This window comes from Vulpes vulpes, chromosome 13 (assembly GCF_048418805.1).
Source record: "Vulpes vulpes isolate BD-2025 chromosome 13, VulVul3, whole genome shotgun sequence".
NCBI classification, from domain to species: domain Eukaryota; kingdom Metazoa; phylum Chordata; class Mammalia; order Carnivora; family Canidae; genus Vulpes; species Vulpes vulpes.
This window is the reverse complement of record NC_132792.1, coordinates 105,950,238-105,969,387: the sequence shown is the minus strand read 5'-3', so window position 1 is coordinate 105,969,387 and position 19,150 is coordinate 105,950,238. Positions and strand designations below refer to the sequence as shown.

The following is a 19,150-nucleotide window of genomic DNA, read 5'->3' as shown; positions in this document are numbered from 1 at the left end:
AGTCTCTGCACAAAAACAACAAGGCAGTAGACAAACCATCACTCTTCAGCCAGGCTTCATCTGCCCAAGAATAACACTAGTGGGTAAAGCTAACTTATAAAATGGTTGTTTCAGATGGTGGTACAAAACAACCTACAAACTCCAAGGCTATAGAATATGAAATTATTGTGTCTTCAACAACTATATCTAGACTATAAAAACCTATCTTAGACAACCATTAAAAAAATGGTTTAAAATAATTTTGCGCTGGTTCTCAGAATGAACTGTGATTTGAGGAGGGCATTAAAATATTGGGAAATAACTTTAAAATTATTGAAAACTCACGTAAAACCATTTTTAGAAATAAATCCTGCCTAATGTTTGCCAACTGACTAAGCTTTTTTTTTTTTTTTAAGAGATTTTATTTGTTTATTTGAGGTGGGGTAAAGGGGAAGAGCAAAGGGAGGGGAAGAAGCAGACTCCCTACTGAACATGGAGCCTGCTTAAAATTCTTTCTCCCTCTGCCTACTCCTCCATCATGCGCACATGTGCTCTCTCCCTCTTTCAACCCCCCCCCCAAAAAAAACAAAAGAAAAACACACCAAAATTATGTAACAAAACTCACTGATAACCCTAAGTTACCTCAAATCCTTCTCAGTTTTAATCCTTGCTGCAATTTTATGTTCAATTTATTTGTGATGTGTTTAGTATATAAAACTCTATAAAGGGGCACGTGGGTGGCTCAGTAGTTGAGCATCTGCCTTCGGCTCAGGTCATGATCCTGGGTTCTGGGATGGAGTCCCCCATCGGGCTCCGCTTGGGGAGTCTGCTTCTCCCTCTGCCTATATCTCTGCCTCTCTGTGTCTCTCATGAATAAATAAATAAAATTTATTTAAAAAACAACAAACAACTCTATAAACATGCAGAAAATTATAATATTTTCCAAAAGCCTTTACTATTTTTAAGTTTTTAATCATCAAAAGGCTTCCTGAAGTTTAATAACTGAAATAATTCTAGCATACACACATGAAAATTTGAATCAACATTTTAAGGATCTGAAAATTGAGTATAGTTCTGGCATAAAAGATCAATTCTTACTTGAACTGCATCTGTAAAAATACTGAATATTCTATACAAAATCCAAACCCACAAATTGAAGGAATGAAGTTATCTGGAAGGCAGAAGGGCAACAAAAATATTCCCATGACACAACCCCCACTATCCCAGTTTTTCAAGGGGAGCCCCATCTAATAGCAAGAGAATATTGCTATTCTTAGATAGCCTCAGGTATAAAATGCAAGTATAAAACTATGAGACAGAACTGCTCAGAAAAACATAACAAACTAAAACCACCAACACCTCTGTAACCACATAGACTGGCCAGGCCCACTATTACCTGAAGTAGGCAAGTAACAAGCAAATCCTAGAAAATGGATTATCAATGATAATCTTTTAAGAGATTCAGCATTATGGTAAGGATAATCAATCCATTCTGCTTAAAAATAGGACCCCTTTATTCACAGTATAAAGATAAGAATTTGATAAATTTCACCAAGTAGGTACTGGAAAGCAGTTAAAAGAATGTTCAGAAAGGAGATCTTTATAATACTGAAACAGTAATTTTGGAGACTTATCTGTTTGTTTGTTTGCTTTTTTGCCTTTTGTTTTTGTTTTGGTTTTCCAAATACCATAAAAACCGAAGAGCCCGGAGACTTCATGTGTACTATCAAGAAACCTACACTCTTCTGGTCCCTGTGTGCCCCGGCTTATCCACTAAGAATATCCATGTCCCTGGTGTCCTCAGCCATCTGTCCTCTCCCAGTCGCCTCAGGGTGCATTCCTCAGGGGCACCGCTGCAAGCCCTCACCAGACCTGAGCTGAGAAGGTGCTTACTTCAGGGCACTGAGACTTCAGAGCTGCGCCACTCTGGACAGACAGCTCCCAGCTCCTATTGCACCAAAACCTCACAGGGAGCAGATTTTTCAAGGTGTTCTTTTCTGAGCATTAGCTGCCCCCTTCTTCAAACCATTTTCCCCTTCTTTCCCATCAACTCCTTAAGATTATAGGGAACAAAGTTTGCAACCCCGCTGTTTTAAAGCCCCATCTGGAACTGCCAGCCCCCTACTCCCTCTCCCTTCATACTGCCATCTCACCTTTGGGCTTACTGCTCTGCTCAGTCCTTCTCTCGCACCTCCCTCCTTCTCAGTCGTCCCACCGAACACCCAGATCCCCACCCCACTATAAAAGCCTTTTATTGGTCTTTTTCCATAACACACATCCCCTTCCACCAGACTTAACTCAAACCTGCCCTCCTGGGAGCCTGCTAACCTCACAAACCTCTTCTGGGAGTCATTCTTTCGCAAGAGTCCTGATAAGGGCTCACAGCTCCGTACTGCTACTCTCGGACCACTGCTCCTTTACATAGTACTTCCGTACTTTGTATAAAGGCTACTTCTTGTCTTTGATGTTCATGCCACAGTGGCTTTCATAACTGTATTATCCTTGGCAACTTCTTCAAGTACAATCCTTTTCTTATGGCTTTGATACGACACTGTCTTACCTGCTAAGAATTTGCTCTTTCGGGTTATTACATTTGTCCTTCATATTTTAAACCTCCGCCTCGAGGTACATAAAAACACATGCACACGTACAACTTTGCCTCCATTCCTTTAACTGGTGCACTACCCTTTTTCTTATTTTGTTGTTGTTTCTTTTCGTTAAGATTTTATTTTTAAGTAATCTCTACCCAATGTGGGGCTCAAACTCACAACCATGAGATCAAGAGTTACATGCTCCACTGACTGAGCCAGCCAGGTGCCCCATGCACCACCACCTCTCTTCCCCTGTGTTGAAGCTTCCTAAAAGAATAAGCTACACATCGCAACTCCTTCATGAGTACATCAAATCCACTGGCACTGAAATGGCACCTGCCACAGTCAGAAGAAACCCATTTCCAAACATACAGAAACACCTTATCTTCATCTCAGGTAAAATCTCTGACAAACAATACTCCTGAATTTTTGTGACCGCCCTCTCTCTGGTGTCTCCTCCCACCTGACTTCCTGAGAAGCCTCTCTTCCTTACTGACCTCCAAGATGCTCTCCAACACTGATCTGTCTAAGTCTGTGCGTGCTCCTGGTACAGCCTTCAGCACAGACACGGCTTACACTACCACCTACATTATGCACCATGACCACTGTTTTCTGCAGAACATCTCTACCAGCACTTCCAAGTCAAATACTCCCAGCCAAGCTCATCTTTTCACCATCTGTCAAAGCTGCTCCACCTCTGGGGGACTTCTTTCTATCAACTCATCAAACAGGGAAACCTGAGAGGTATCTTAAACTCTTCTTCTATTATCACCTACATTTAGTGGCTCTTCATGTTATGTAAATTCCACTGTTTACATACTTCAGTATCATTCTACTGTAGGCCCCAAGAATTTCTCTAAACTCTCACAACAGCCTCACAGCTAGTCCCTGCTGCTCCTTCTCTTCCAGTACTTCAACCACAGGACCACCAAAAGCTTTCCTCTGAAAGTCTGGTTCTCATCAGGTTACCTTTTCCCAGTCCGGTTCTCATCAGGTTACCTTCTCCCAGTCCGGTTCTCATCAGGTTACCTTCTCCCTTGTTTACAAGCCTTCAATGACATGCCACTGCCTATAAAGAAATCCAAAACTCTTAGCATGCCATAAAAGGCCTTCCTGACGTGGCCTCTGCTAACCTCCCAAGTTTCATCCGTGCTCTTGCCTCATATTCTCTCTCCATCAACTCTATTCTCTCACTTGTTCATCTCGCACATGCTTCTTTCTCTTGCTTATTCATCAAACCTAACAAACACCTGTTCACCTCGATACTCCTCAACATGAGTATTCTTTACTTATTGCACCCTCTCACACACGTGTTCCTTCCTTTCTGCTCGTATGCACATCTCTAGAATGCTATTTATTCTATCAGGTTTTTACTATTATTCTTTCTCTCCAATTGGACTGTGAGTTCCCCAAAGGGAGGCATTTTGTCTTATTTTTTTTTCTTGTTGAGCTGTGTAGCTGTGTATCTTATTTTTTTTCTTGTTGAGCTGTGTAGCACTTAATATACTGCCCAGCAATTATGAGAGCTTTAAAAACCTCAACCAATGGGGCACCTAGCCTGCTCAGTTGGTTGAGCATCCAACTCTTGATTTCAGCTTGGGTCGAGATCTTGGGGTAGTGGGATTGAGCCCCATGTCAGGCTCTGCGCTCAGCAGTGAGTCGACTTCCCTCCCTCTCTCCCTCTGTCCCCTTCCTGCTCACACTCTCTCTCTAAAATAAATAAATAAGTCTTTAGGAAAAAAACCCAAAACATTCACCAAGTGAATCTTCTTTCTTTCATGTCTTTGCATTTCAAACAGAACACCATGAGCTCCCACTATAAATGGCAATGAATTAAAGTGGGGGGGGGGGCAAATAAGCTAATCTGTTCTGTTTGGGAAAAGAGTATCTGAGTTACTGGTAGACAGTAATACCTGTTCTTTGAGTTAAATGTAGACAGAGTTGTGTTCTAACAATAGTTAAGGAGGCAGTATTTTGTCATCTAGAAAAGTTACTAAGCAGCAGAGTCACAGAGTAAAGCAGGAAAATCAGCAAATTAAGAGGCTCACTTTGAATTAAAGTATATTTTATTAAAACTTAAAGGGAAGGCACCTGAATGGCTCAGTGGTTAAACATCTGCCTTCAGCTCAGGTCATAATCCCAAGGTCCTGGGATCGAGACCCACATCAGGGTCCCTGCTCAGTGGGGAGTCTTCTCCCTCTCCCTTCACCTGTCCTCTCTGCTCATGCTCACCCCCTCAAATAAATAAATAAAACCTTAAAAAATAATAATAAATAAAAATACTTTAAAAATAGAAAGCAACATTTGTTTGTTGGTTTGAACACAAAATGTTCAAAATTGAATTTTCCAGGTATCCACTGCCAAAAATGTTAGTACTTCCAACCCAGGTCCTTCATATTTGTGTTTCCTTTCTTTTTCATACCAAAACTGCAATCTCACAGTGGCCTCTATTATATGGCTGCATCTTTGCAAAAGCCCTCCCTAAAATGCTAACTGGAGCTATATATAGCATTAACCAAAAGAACTCTCCAGATTACATCCATCTAGAATGATTTCCCTCATAACTGAGATGGGAGGGCAGGGAAAAAAACCTCTTTTTGATACCTGATATTGCAATTTTAACACTTAGCATTTATGGCATTAATGCCATACAATTTTGTTGGTTCCAACTATTTTTATTAGTTTAACAATAGTTAATATTAGTTTCCCCACATTACCTAGTAACACAACCTCCAGAAAATAAGTACATGTAACACTGAACATAAATGTTGAATTTTGCAATTCTATACATGATGATACTTTGATATTTTCACTGCTGGGAGAACCCATTGGAAAACTGTTAGTAATATGATCATATTTAGGAAGTCAGGATTACTACTAATCTAAAAATAAATAAAATTTTATAGTATCCAAATTAGTGAACAAACAAGTAACATACTAAAACAGATGCTGGGTTTTTGTTTTTTTTTTAAGATTTTTTTTATTTATTCATGAAAGACACAGAGAGAGAGGCAGAGACACAGGCAGAGGGAGAAACAAGCTCCATGCAGGGAGCCTGATGTGGGACTTGATCCCAGGACTCCAGGATCACGCCTTGGGCTGAAGGTGGCGCTAAACCACTGAGCCACCCAGGCTGCCCTAAAACAGATGTATTATTATAAAATATTACTCACCATCCCCAGCAGGAAGTCCTCGCTCCTTTTTTTCATCACATTTGTTGCATTCACTGAAGTAAAGCAGCAGGAACATATCCAATAGTACCCAAATCAAGGAGGTGGCTAAGACCACCTTGCAATATGCAAATTTTCTCATGGCACTTTAAGTCAAATGCAAAATTTTAAAATATATATATATATAAATATACAAAGATCATGAAAATTATTCCTGGAATCCAGTTTCATCAGAAATCACGTTCATAACCTATAGAGACAAAAAGAAAAAAAGATTAACTTAAAATGTCAGAACCTTAAAAATTAACTATGATTAATTTAACATGCACATGAAATTTTACTATTCAGAATAAGTTTAAAAATCAGACTTTTAAAAATACTTGTAAAATACATAAAAATAAATAGTATCAAGAATGTACAAATAACTCCTACAAATCAACATACAACAATCCAACAGAAAAATGGGTCTCTGCCTCTCTCTGTGTGTGACTGTCATAAATAAATAAAAAATTTTTAAAAATTATTTTAAAAAATTAAAAATGGGTAAAGGATATAAACAAGCACTGTGCAGAAAAGAAACCTGAATAGCCAATAAATGTGGAAAAACACTCAATTAAGTATAATTAGGAAAATGCAAATGAAAACAATAGTGAGCTACTATCTCATATCCATCAAACACACAGGGCTTAACTTCTATTCAACTGCTCTATTAAATGCTAAGCCACTAATTGCCACAAGAGTTTAAGAAACCAGAGATTCTCAGTCCATTTTGACCATTCATTCAGTTTCCAGGTCCCAAGGAGCAATAGGAGTTCTCCTAGTATTGTGCTACAGCAGTTTATTGGGCTAATTCTTCTCTCTCTTCCACTGAATCCCATTCTAAAAACACTGCAGTCACCAGCCATTCACAAACACTCAGAGAAAGTATAACGGGGAAGAAAAAGAGTATGATAAAATCTGAGACCTAATCCTGGCTTGGACAGTAATTTCAGACTTCCCTGATCTTTAATTTCTATTCCCCCACCCTTGTCCCTCAATCTCTGAAAATACCATAAGAAAACGACTGGAGGAACTGTCACCATATTTGCAAAGTCACTTGGGATAGTCTGACTAGTAACATTTCTGCTACAGAAGGAGCTCATCTTGGGGGGAGCTCTAGAACACACTGAGGGGCTTCAGAGGTCGGGAGTCATTCTGATGAACAGCAGACACTGAAATTCAAAGGCCTAGGTCCCTGCAGACCAGGAAGGAGACAAGCCAAGTGCATTCAGATGAAGTGGATGGAGGAAACACATACTTCGCACATGTGCCTCACAACAAAAGCCAAATGAACAGATGCTCTGAAGGACTGGCCTGATGGGCAACACAGCAGCTTCTTGAAGGACACCTTTACATTCCACAGTGGGCATCAGAGGTATTCACCTAAACAATTCAGAATAGGCCAGAGAGCTTATCTATGAAAAAGAAAGTATTTCTTGCCTTCTTCACAAGGTTGCTAGACAGCAACCTGAAAAGCACCCCAAAAAGCCCTAAGCGACACTTATAAAGTATTATCTGTGCTCTGCTCTTTCTGGGACTTTGCTCTCTTGCCTATACTCCTCCTTTCATCAAACCAACATTCCCTGACTGCACAGTGAACAAGGATATATGTTACTGTCATTTTCTTGCCTCAAAATTGTACTTACTAAATATCTGATACCACGTCACGTGTGGTGAGCAACTACTGATGACTATGGCAACTAGGGTGAGGGGAAAACCAGAAACATTATAGTGCACAGTATCATGAAACAATAGTTCTCTCCAGAAAAGCTAGATAAATATAAATTTTGAGCTACTTTACATGAAAAGCTACCTCTTCTGGACACTGGCAAAGTAAACAATGGGACTGCTAGTACAGCATCTGGAATTCAAATGTAGCTTTATGTTCTCAAAAATCTGCTGATTGTTATTTTTAATGCATTACTTCAATGCAAGTGTCTATTAGTTTGTATTCATTCCTATTTAATTTTTCCAAGGCGGAACAATTAGATTCAAAAATTTTAGATCAAATGCAGTGGGTATGTACGTGTTTGGGAGAAAAGGAGTATGGAGGAAGTAGGAGGTGTAGCAGAAAGGAGGATAGATAAAGGAGAGGCAAAAAGTCTTTGAGACCTTGGGTTCGGCAAAGTTTCTGAGAACATAACAAAACAAAAACCACAAATCATAAGATTGATTAACTGGACTTCACAATTAAACCTTCTTCAGGGACGCCTCGCTGGCTCAGCAGTTGAGCGTCTGCCTTTGGCTCATGTTGTGATCCCGGGGTCCAGGACTGGGTCCCGTACTGGGCTCCCTGTGTGTAGCCTGCTTCTCCCTCTGCCTGTGTCTCTGCCCTCCCCCCCATGAATAAATAAATAAAATCTTTTTTAAAAAAAATCTTCTTCAAAAGACAATTAAGAAAATAAAAAACAGGTCACAGACTGGGTGAAAATACAAATTACATATGTGATAAATGACTTGTATCCAGAATATATAAAGAACTCTCAAAATACAATTTAAAAAACTCAATCCAATAAAAGAAGCAAGAGGTTTGAATAGTCTTGTCATCAAAAAAGTAATACAGATGGCAAATGAGCACATGGAAAGATGTTCAACATCATTACCTTTTAGGGAACTGCTATTTGAGACCACAATGAAACACCACTACGTGTCAATCTATATGGCTAAAGGGAAAAAGAAAAATACCAAGTGTGAACTAGGATTTGCCACAATTGTAACTGTAATATGTTGCCGGTGGAAGTGCAAAATGGGACAGCCTCTTTGAAAAACAAATTTGGTAGTTTCTCCCCACAATAATCTGCAATTTTATCCCTAGCTATTTACTTAAGAGAAAGGAAAATAGATGTCTACATAAAGACCTGTATGCAAATCTTTATAGCAGCTTAATCGTAATCATCAAAATCTGGAAACAATCCAAATGTCCAAACCTGGTGAATGGATAAACAAAGTATAGTACACTGAACACTGAGATACTAACCCAGCAACAAAAAAAGAACTCTTGATATATATGCAATAATATGGATGAATCTCAAAAGCATTATGCTAACTGAAAGTAGTCACAAAGTGCTATATACAGTATACTTGCATGATTCCCTTTATAGAACAATCTGGCAAAAGCAAAACTATGGGGACAGAAATCAATCAGTGGTTGCCAGGAACTGTGGAGGAAACTGAGAACTGCCCAGAAGAGGGTGTGAAAGAACTGGTGATAATGAAAACATTCCATATCCTTGCCTGTGCTAGTGGTCAGACGATTCTGTCCATTTGTCCAGACTTATAAAACTACATCTAAAAGGGTAAGTTTCAATAAATTCAACCTCAATCCCCTTATAAATAAATAAATATGAGGGAATATTGCAAAGAAACAATGCTGATTTTAGGAGACAAATGGTGTACATTTCCTGAAATGACACACTCAAGAATTTATCTCAGAAGTCACATAAAGCTCAGAATTTTGTCCGAAAAATAATAGATTAAAATCTTCCATTTGAGGGGGTGACTGGGTGGTTCAGTCCATTGGCAAAGGTCATGATCCCCAGGTCCTGGAATCGAGTCGCACATCAGACTCCCTGCTCAACCAGAAGCCTGCTTCTCCCTCTCCCTCTGCCATTCCCCCCAACTTGTGCTTTCTGTCAAATAAATGGATTACATCTTTAAAAAACAAAAACCTTCCATTTGAAATGCATTTGACTGCCTACTTTATTTTAAAAGTTAACTTTTATTTTAAGAGTTATAAAATCAGGGATCCCTGGGTGGCTCAGCGGTTTAGCGCTTGCATCTGGCCCAGGGCGTGATCCTGGAGTCCCGGGATCCCGTCCCACATTGGGCTCCCAGCATGGAGCCTGCTTCTCCCTCCTCCTGTGTCTCTGCCTCTCTCTCTATCATAAATCAATCAATCTTTTTTAAATCAATCAATCAATCAATCTTTTTTTTTAAAAGAGTTATAAAATCAGGGGATCCCTGAGTGACTCAGTGGTTTGGCACTTGCCTTTGGCCCAGGGTATGATCCTAGAGTCCTGGAATCGAGTCCCACATTGGGCTCCCTGCATGGAGCCTGCTTCTCCCTCTGCGTCTCTGCCTCTCTCTATCTCCCTGTGTCTCTCATTAATAAATAAATAAAATCTTTAAAAATAAGTAAAGTTATATCAGAATTTATGTCACAGTATAATGATCAATTATATCAGTAAACTTCTGATCCTACCCTACATGTCATACTGCCAAGTTCCTCCAAAGATCAATCAGCATTTTCTAGGGCTAAAGAATAATCTTCTCCTAGCCCTCAAACTCCTAACCAAGGCTCTCTGGAAATTTCAAGCCTAAGAAGACAACTTGACAATAGGTACCTTTAGGAGAAAATGGAAGCTTCATTCTCTTAGACCTAAAGCTTTACACTTCTGGGTACATTACAGTGTTTACCTTCTCTCTCACAAGAACACAGTACCCTCAGCACCTAGGATCACTAACTCTGCATCATACTGACCCAACAGAGGTAGGAAAGACAGGACTTTGCAATAGATCTATTCATTTAATTTGTAGCTGGAACTTCTGCCAGAAAAACTAAAAGACTTCGTAAGGATAGGCTAAATTATTTTATTTACTAGTTATATATTCTGTTTATTTCTCAATCAGAACTATAATCAACATATTCACACAAACTCAGTAAATACAGGGAATGTGTCAAATGTACAGAATAAAAAAATAAACAGGGAACGCCTGGGTGGCTCAGTGGTTGAGGGTCTGCCTTCGGCTCAGGGTGCGATCCTGGGGTCCCAGGATCGAGTCCCACATTGGACTCCCTGCATGGAGCCTGATTCTCCCTCTGCCTGTCTCTCATGAATAAATAAATAAAATCTTTAAAAAAAATGAAAAGAATGCACACCCCCTGCCCTTATGAAATTTATAGTTGGCTCCAGGAAAGCAGGCGTTAGTCAGTCACACATATATAAAACTTCACTAGTGATACCTGCTTTGAAGGGAAGTACAAAGCAATATAAATATTACAAAGATCAGACTTTGTCAGAAAGGCTTCCCTGAGGAAGACATGAGTTGAAGGGAAAATAAGCATTGGGGGCAGTGAGAAGTAAGGGCTCTGTAGTAGGAAGGAGCCCAACACTGAAAGGTCAGGGAATCAAAGACAAAAGAAGAGGAAGTTGTGACATGAGATAAAGCTGGAGCTGGTTAAGAGTGGGCAAATTCAAGAGGTTTTCAGGGACAAACTCAACAGGATTTAAGGACAAAACAGATAAGGGGAAAGAGGAGGAAATCTTGGCTTATACCACTGGTTGCAGAATGGTTCCAGTCACAGAAACAGGGACCAATAAAAAAGGACAGATTTTTGGAAGAAAGGAAGAAGCAAGATGGGAAGAAACTTAAATTTCACTTTGGGTGTGTTAGGTAGGAAGTAACTCTGACACCTTCAAGAAGAGAGATTAGGGGGGTAAAAAAAACAAAAGAAGAGAGATTAGCCACAGCCAAGGATACAAAAGTTTGGGGCCCAAAGGAGGAGTCTAAGGTAAAGATATACAGACAGAAGCCCTTGCTCCTATGCAACATTGTCGGGGCAGACAGACTTTAAAAACTCAATATGCAAAATAATTTTTGTGGAGTGTAATCTCCCTCCTAGCATGGTGCTGGACTTGGTGACTTGCTCCTAATCAATATAGTGGAAGTAAGAATGTGTGATTTCAAGGCACTTCCTCCAGGGTACCTGGATGGCTCAGAAGGTGAAGCAGCTACCTTCAGCTCAGGTCCTGATCCCAGGGTCCTCAGGATCAAGTCTTGCATCAGGCTCCCTGCTCAGCGGAGAGTCTGCTTCTTCCTCTCCCTCTGCCTCTTCTCCCTTCTGCCTCCCCCTCCCACCCGCCGCTTGTGCACACACACGCATGCTCTCTCTCTCAAATAAATAAATAAGTAAAAAAAATTTTTTTTGTAAATAATTTTTAAACAAAAAAAGAAAAAAAAAACACTCTTCCTCCTAGCTCTCTCTCAGATCACACTCTGGGGAAAACCAGCACCAATTCAGAAGGATACTCAAGCATCCCTATAAAGAGGTCCACACGGTAAGAAACTGAAGCCTGCCAACAAACAGTATGCCAGGCATGGAAGTGAACCCCTTTGGAAGCAATCCCAATCAACCCTTCAGAGGGCTACAGCTTCTGCTGACATTCTGACTGCAACATCCAGAAAGATCCTGAATCAATACCACCCTGCTAAGCTGCTCCTGCATTCCTGACCCAAAGAAAATACAAGATAATAAATGTCTATTGTTTAAGGCCATTAACTTTGGAAGTAATTCATTATTCATCAATATAGGACTTCAGTAACAAAAAAGGTCTAGAAAGAAAATTATTTAACCTACAATAAACATACTTTTTTCTTTTTAAAATTTTATTTACTTATTCATGAGAAGCAGAGAGAAAGAGAGAGAGAGAGAGTGAGAGAGAGAGACAGACACAGGCAGAGGGAGAAGCAGGCTCCATGCAGGGAGCCCGACGTGGGACTCGATCCCGGGTCTCCAGGATCAGGCCCTGGGCTGAAGGCGGCGCTAAACCACTGAGCCACCAGGGGTTGCCCCAAGTGTCGCCTTTAACTTGGGTCATGATCCCTGTGATCCAGCCCCACACTGGGCTCCCGGTTGCACAGAGCCTACTTCTCCTCCTCTGCTGCTCCCCCAACCCCCCCCACTCCCCCCCACTCGTGTGCTCTCTTGTTGTCTCTCTCTCATATAAATAAATAAAATCTTAAAAAAAAACAACTTTAACAAAATATGTGCAAGACACAGAAAAAGTTGTGGAGCTTTATTGAAGAATATAATTTTAGAGAATTGACTAATGGCTAGATATATTATGTTCAGAAAAAAAATTAATAGCCTCTTTCCAACATTAATATATAAATTTTATACAATTCTAATTAAAACACAAAGGAAGCTTATTGGGACTGGATTTATAATAAAACAGAAGAATCTAAAATCATGTGGTTCTCTAAAACAAATCCATACATGTACAGAAAACTGGACAGGTGCTACTACAAATCAGAGTAGAAAACTGATATGTGGACAAATGGCTTTCCATACAGTAAAAAATAAATTTAGATCCTACCTTATACCAGTAACAAAAGTAAATCTATGAACAGATAATAACTGAAGCCAAAGTTGTCAAAACAAAGTCGCAACTATTCTGGCCTATTACCTACTGGCTAAGGTAAGTATGGCTCTAGTCCTTTAATTTTTAATTTTATAGTTTCCATTTACAGTGAAGTGTTTAGGCCAACATATCTCCCACTGTCTATGAGTTGTCAAGTGATTACTTACTAAAATTTGGCACTGAGAAGACTCATTCACCAGCCAAAACATGAACCAATTTTTAGATATCAGCATACTCTGAATATTTAACAAAAATTAGTTAAGAACTAGTCTAAAAATTATATACAAAATGATGTGTACATTCCATGTAAATTTGGATATTCTCTTTCTCTAATTGTTTCCCAGGTGTTACTGCAAGTTCTCCAAGTTCAGACGTTGGGGAAACATGTTTATCATATGTACTCAGAGTACAGGCTCCTATAAAATTTACCAGTATCCTGAATAGAATGTCAATCTACAAGGTGATAAACTGACTTAACTTCTAGCAATATCTTTAAAAGTTAGTATTTTTCCTAATTATAAAGTATAAATTTTTTTTTATTAATTTTTATTTATTTATGATAGTCACAGAGGGAGAGAGAGAGAGAGGCAGAGACACAGGCAGAGGGGGAAGCAGGCTCCATGCACCGGGAGCCCGACGTGGGACTCGATCCCGGGTCTCCAGGATCGCGCCCTGGGCCAAAGGCAGGCGCTAAACCGCTGCGCCACCCAGGGATCCCTCCTAATTATAAAGTAATATATGCTCAAAGAACTTGGCAAACACAAAAAAGTAAAAGAAAAGATACAAAACGATCTATAAACCCTCATCCCAGTTAAACACTATTGTCAATTGTTTAAGTGTCCTCCAGTCATTTGGAATACAGCAGATATGTCTTAAAGTTTAGATAATGTCTATTTTGACTCAAATATTTTAATGTCTTAAATGTCCTTGTCAGGAAGAAAAGAAATGACTGTGACTATAAAGGGGTAGTAAAAGAGATCTTTGTGGTGATGCTGTATTTTGATTTTTCTTTTAAGTAATATGTTCAACAGACATTTCTTCTTTTTTTTTTTTTTTGAGATTTTATTTATTTATTCATGACAGAGAGAGAGAGAGAGAGAGAGAAAGAGAGAGGCAGAGGGAGAAGCAGGTTCCATGCAGGGAACCTGACGTGGGACTTGATCCCGGGTCTCCAGGATCATACCCTGGGCTGAAGGCGGCACCAAACCGCTGGGCCATCAGGGCTGCCCTCAACAGACATTTCTAACCCCTCTACCTCCCCAATTACTAATAAATATCATGTCCTAGGCAACATAAAATGTCTCAAGGGTCATTTCAAACTAGCCTTGATATTTACAAAGCTGTATCAAATTCCATATATTGATTTACATGTAAAGAACAGGCATAAAATAGACACAAACCGAGAGGGCTTCCTGGTTCATGATCCTGACCCTTGCTCTCCTTGCCCTCCCCTAAAGGTTTTTCCTGGTAAACAGGACCAGCCACCTGGCCAGAAGACAATCAAGTGACCTGGTCAGGCCAACCACAGAACCTCACCCCTTGGCTTCTCAAGTCACAGAGCTGGAGGATATGCATGTGGCTGTGCAGTCAGCTACACTGCCCAACACATGGAGAAAGCCCACCTGCAGTCCAAGAGAATGAACCCAAATAGAAGCATACAGAACAAGAGGCAAAGGGTCCTGAGGGTGACCAAGTCCCTGACTCTTCCTTAGCTTCTGCAAACAGCAGCAATCCTTCTATTAATCCCCTTTTCTGCTTAGGAGAGTTCCTAACACAACCAGAACACTTGGGGTGTTGGGAGAGGGGAGGAAAGAAGCAGGAGACCTATAGGTGAAATCAAGCAGGTTCTGGTCTACTGCTGAGCTTCCCTTTCTAGGGGAACTAGATATATATATACACTAGTTATAAACAACTGCACATTATGAGGCAAACTATACTACTTGAAAAGATACCTTTTAGTGCTCCAAATTACAAAAAATATATCAAATATCAAAAGTATATAGAAGACACATCACTGAAACAAAGAATCACAACACAACGCACATGTATTATATATCCATCACCCAGTCTAAGAATATAATCTTTAAACCGAAAAAAAAAAAAAGAATATAATCTTTAAAGTTCCCTTTCCAATACCATCTCTTCCTGGGCACCCTGGGTGGCTCAGCGGTTTAGCGCTGCCTTCAGCCCAGGGCCTGATCCTGGAGACCTGGGATCGAGTCCCACGTCAGGCTCCCTGCATGGAGCCTGCTTCTCCCTTTGCCTATGTGTCTGACTCTCTCTCTCTGTGTGTGTGTGTGTCTCTTAAATAAAATCTTAAAAAAAAAACAAAAACAAAAAAAAAACTCTTCCTCAGCTCCTCAAAGGCAATCTTTATTCCAAACTTACCATTCTCTCTTCTCCCGACAGTTTTACCTTGCTAGTATCCTTAGCAATGCCTTCTTTACATTTGTCTGCTTCTGAACCACTTATAAATGGAAAAATCTGAATTCCTGAGACCCATCCATACGTTGCATGCAGTTACAATTTGTTTTTACTACTCAATAATATTCCACTGGCATAGCATACCACAATTTATCCATTTTATGCTTAATGGATATGTGGTTCTTTCTAGGCTTCTATCATTATCAACAGTACTATTATGAACATTCCTAAATATGTTTCCTGGCACACACATGCAGAAGTAAGGGGTGCAAGGCAAGAGTGGTTCGGCAAAGGGCAAGATGGTAAATATTTTAGGCTTTGCAAGACAGAAGATCTGTGGTGTAACCATTCACCTCTGGTACTATGCCACAAAAGTAGCTATAAATGATACAGAAACAGGTATGACAGTATTGCAACAGAACTTTTTTTATGGACACTGAAATTTGCATTTCATATAATTTGCATGTTACAAATTACACAATTTTTTATCTCACCATTTCAAAATGTTAAAAACCTTTTTTAACTCATGAGTTGTCACACCAACCCCTGATCTAGAGTACACATATAAGGGTATTAGGACATATGGTACGCATATATTCAAATATGACTAAATATGAACAATTTGTTTTCCCAGGTGGTTGAAGCAAAACAGTAAGCAAAATGAGCACTCTGGATGTGTTATATCCCTGGCAATACTTATTGATGTCATACTTCCTTATTTTTTAACAATCCGGTGAGTGTGTAGTTAGTATCTTAATATAGTTTTAATTTGTATTTCCCCACTGTCTTGGACATTATCGGTTACTCCATTTCCTCTTCTCTAACGTGCCTATGAAGTCTAGTCCACTACTGTTTCAGTGGGCTGTTCTGCCTTCTTCCTACTAGTTTGTAAATATTTTTGTGCAGCTCGGATTCTAATCTTGTGTTAGTTACATGTACTGCAAGAATCTTTTCCCAGTTTATAGCTTGTCTTCTTAATAACAGGTGTCTTTTGTGGCTTACATTTTCTATGTCATAAGAAATTCTTATCTAGAAATCATTAAAAATAATGTCTAGGGGATCCCTGGGTGGCGCAGCGGTTTGGCGCCTGCCTTTGGCCCGGGGCGCGATCCTGGAGACCCGGGATCGAGTCCCACATCGGGCTCCCGGTGCATGGAGCCTGCTTCTCCCTCTGCCTGTGTCTCTGCCTCTCTCTCTCTGTGACTATCATAAATAAAAAAAAATAATAAAATAATAATAATAATGTCTAAAATTTTTTAAGTTTTACCTTTTCAAGTTTAAGAAGAGATTCAATGTCACTTTCTTCCATGTGGATAACCAACTGTCCTGGTACAATGTATGGAAGGTGTGCAATGCAAACTTTGCCATATACCAGGTTTCCAGGGTTCTGTGCTCTCTTCCACTGGTCCATCTACCCTTACACCACACTGCTGTCTTTCTTACAACTTTCTAATAATTCTTGATATATGCTAAAGAAGTCTTCTCACCTTGCATTCCTTCTTGAGGAAGGCCTTGGCTACTTTTGACCAACTAGCCTTCCTTTGCTATAACAAGCCTAACTACTGAGAATGATATTCCACCTACTGAAAAAAGAAATCTAGTAGTTAAAAGTTTACATGTATATGGTGGAACAATTCTACTGTTCTGAGAAAATAAATTTAAAAATGATATAAATCTTTTAAAAAAGTGATATAAATCATAAAAAAGCTGGAGATGAGGAGTTCAACTCAAGAGCCATTTAAGAGAAAAATTCCAAGGGCACCTGAGTGGCTCAGTCAGTTAAGCCTCCTTCTTGGTTTCAGCTCAGGTCAGGACCTCAAGGTCAGGAGATTGAGGCCACCCCCCAGCCCCCTCCCCCTGTGGGGCTCTGCGCTCAGCAGGGAGTCTGCTTGTCCCTTTCCCTCCCCCCACTGGCGCACACACTTTCTCTGTGTCCATCTCTCTCTAAAATAAATAAATTCTTAAAAAATGTTAAAAAGAGAAAAGAAAAATTCCAAAAATGTCTTACAAAATGACATCATTATTAAATGTACAGTACCCTTTATGTCTACTATACCTTTAAAAAAAAAAAGTTTCAGCATTTTAGAGTCACAGTTCATTCCAGGCTATCTGGATACTGACTGAGTCTTGGCCAACTAATGTTCCTGATACCATGTCAGGTACCTAACCTAGAAGGTGCAAGCCTGAAGGCAATGATCCACACCATTGGAGCCCTTTACCACAATGTTAAACAATCTAAGAGATGCACCATTCACATTACAAAAGAGAAACATCAACTCAGGAAACCTGGCAGGAAAAAGACATACAGATAGGGAAGTTTCTAAATAGGTTTTACCAGAAGGCAGTATCTTATACTAAACTTTTTATTAAATTTTTCTGCAACAAGGTCTTAATTTTTTTTTCTAGAGCGGTTTTATTTGTCTTTCCTTTACTTAACTCTTTAATGGCTTCCTGCTTGCTGTTCTTCTATTTTGTTCTCAAGAACCCTATTAATTGCAAGACCCACACTTGCCAGTTCTCACTAAATAAATTCCATGGTCAAGTACGTTAGGGAAATGTATATACTCTATATGCCCTGAGATAATATTATATATTACTGCTCTAAAGGTGCTGTGAAGTTCTGCAACAAAGAAACCTAATAACTTCATTAACTCAGAACTTCTCATTTTTAAGCATGGAACTTTCCCTATCTACTTTGTCTTTTTTGCACAACACAATACAGGTTTCAAATGGCAACAGATAAAGTAATAAAGACTGGTTTCAAATCGTGGAATCAGCCAATTTTTAAGCTATATGTTATTTTTTTTCTGCAAAACTGGTATTTCTGTGCATCTGCAAATTCCATAAAAAAGACATCCTTATCATGTTCACAGGGAAGACCTTCACTGAGTGAAAGTTAATTTTGTAATATCTTAATTTAACTGTTTAAAATCATATTCCTATACTCTTCTTTAACATATATAACACAAATAGTTGTGGACAAAAATGGTAAATCGAGAAGTCACCATTATACAAATCCCTAAAAGAATCTAAAAGAAGTAAAAAGAATTAAAGAATTCTAAGAGAAGTGAAATTTAGGAACTATATTTACTATTAATTTTTTTTTCTAAGTTTAGAATATCATATTCTAAAGAATGTATCGGCATTAAATGCTATATTTAACAAAGGCAACATTATTTCATATAGGATACTGTGAAGAAAGAGTTAACACAGCAGGTCTGTTTTACTGAGTCCTTGCTACTCTGAGGGTTGGGGGATGGGGGCAGGGAATGCCTGGAGCCATGGCAAAGACCCCTGGCCAAACTCTGAGAACTAAACTTCTGGAATGTTCAGTCACTGGGTAAGGATGTTAGAGGCAGTGGATCAGGATCTATCAGGCTGTCAGCATTGTTTAAAGTAAGTATCAAGATTTATGATGTGCACCTGGTATCTGGTTGGGGTCCTACGTTTTAGTCACCAGGACTGGCCACAGAAAATCATGTCCATGTGATCCCTCATAGAGGAAAGATGAACATTTGTATCTGATCTTCCTAGCAGTCACCTGTATATATAGCTTTTTCCTGCTATTCCTGTACTGCATCCTTTGCTCTTAATAAACCTTAGCTAGGAGTAGAACATTATGTTAAGTTGGAGGAGTCCTTCCAGAAAAATCTAAAACCATATATTAATACAGTCATGGGAACTCCCCGCCATGAACACCATTCAAGCACTTTGGTTTGCCATATTATGTACTTCTCTTATTATTTCTCAGAAGCTAAATGATCATAATCACAATCTGCTTAAATAAATCAATGTACAGGATAAA

At 39.4% G+C, this 19,150-nt stretch overlaps 1 protein-coding gene across 8 annotated transcripts in view; it reads right to left on the bottom strand.

Annotated features, from left to right (window-relative positions):
• Positions 1-19,150, bottom strand: part of GALNT1 (polypeptide N-acetylgalactosaminyltransferase 1) — a 121,073-nt gene that overhangs the window by 57,980 nt on the left and 43,943 nt on the right. For 7 of the 8 annotated variants that reach the window (XM_072732206.1, XM_072732200.1, XM_072732202.1 and 4 more), the window contains one exon: positions 5,744-5,990. In XM_072732206.1, the coding sequence (XP_072588307.1) occupies positions 5,744-5,882 (139 nt within the window). In that variant the 5' untranslated portion in view covers positions 5,883-5,990. Of the gene's footprint in view, positions 1-5,743; positions 5,991-8,382; positions 8,443-19,150 lie in introns of all 8 variants that reach the window. The other variant, XM_072732204.1, reaches the window with a different exon arrangement.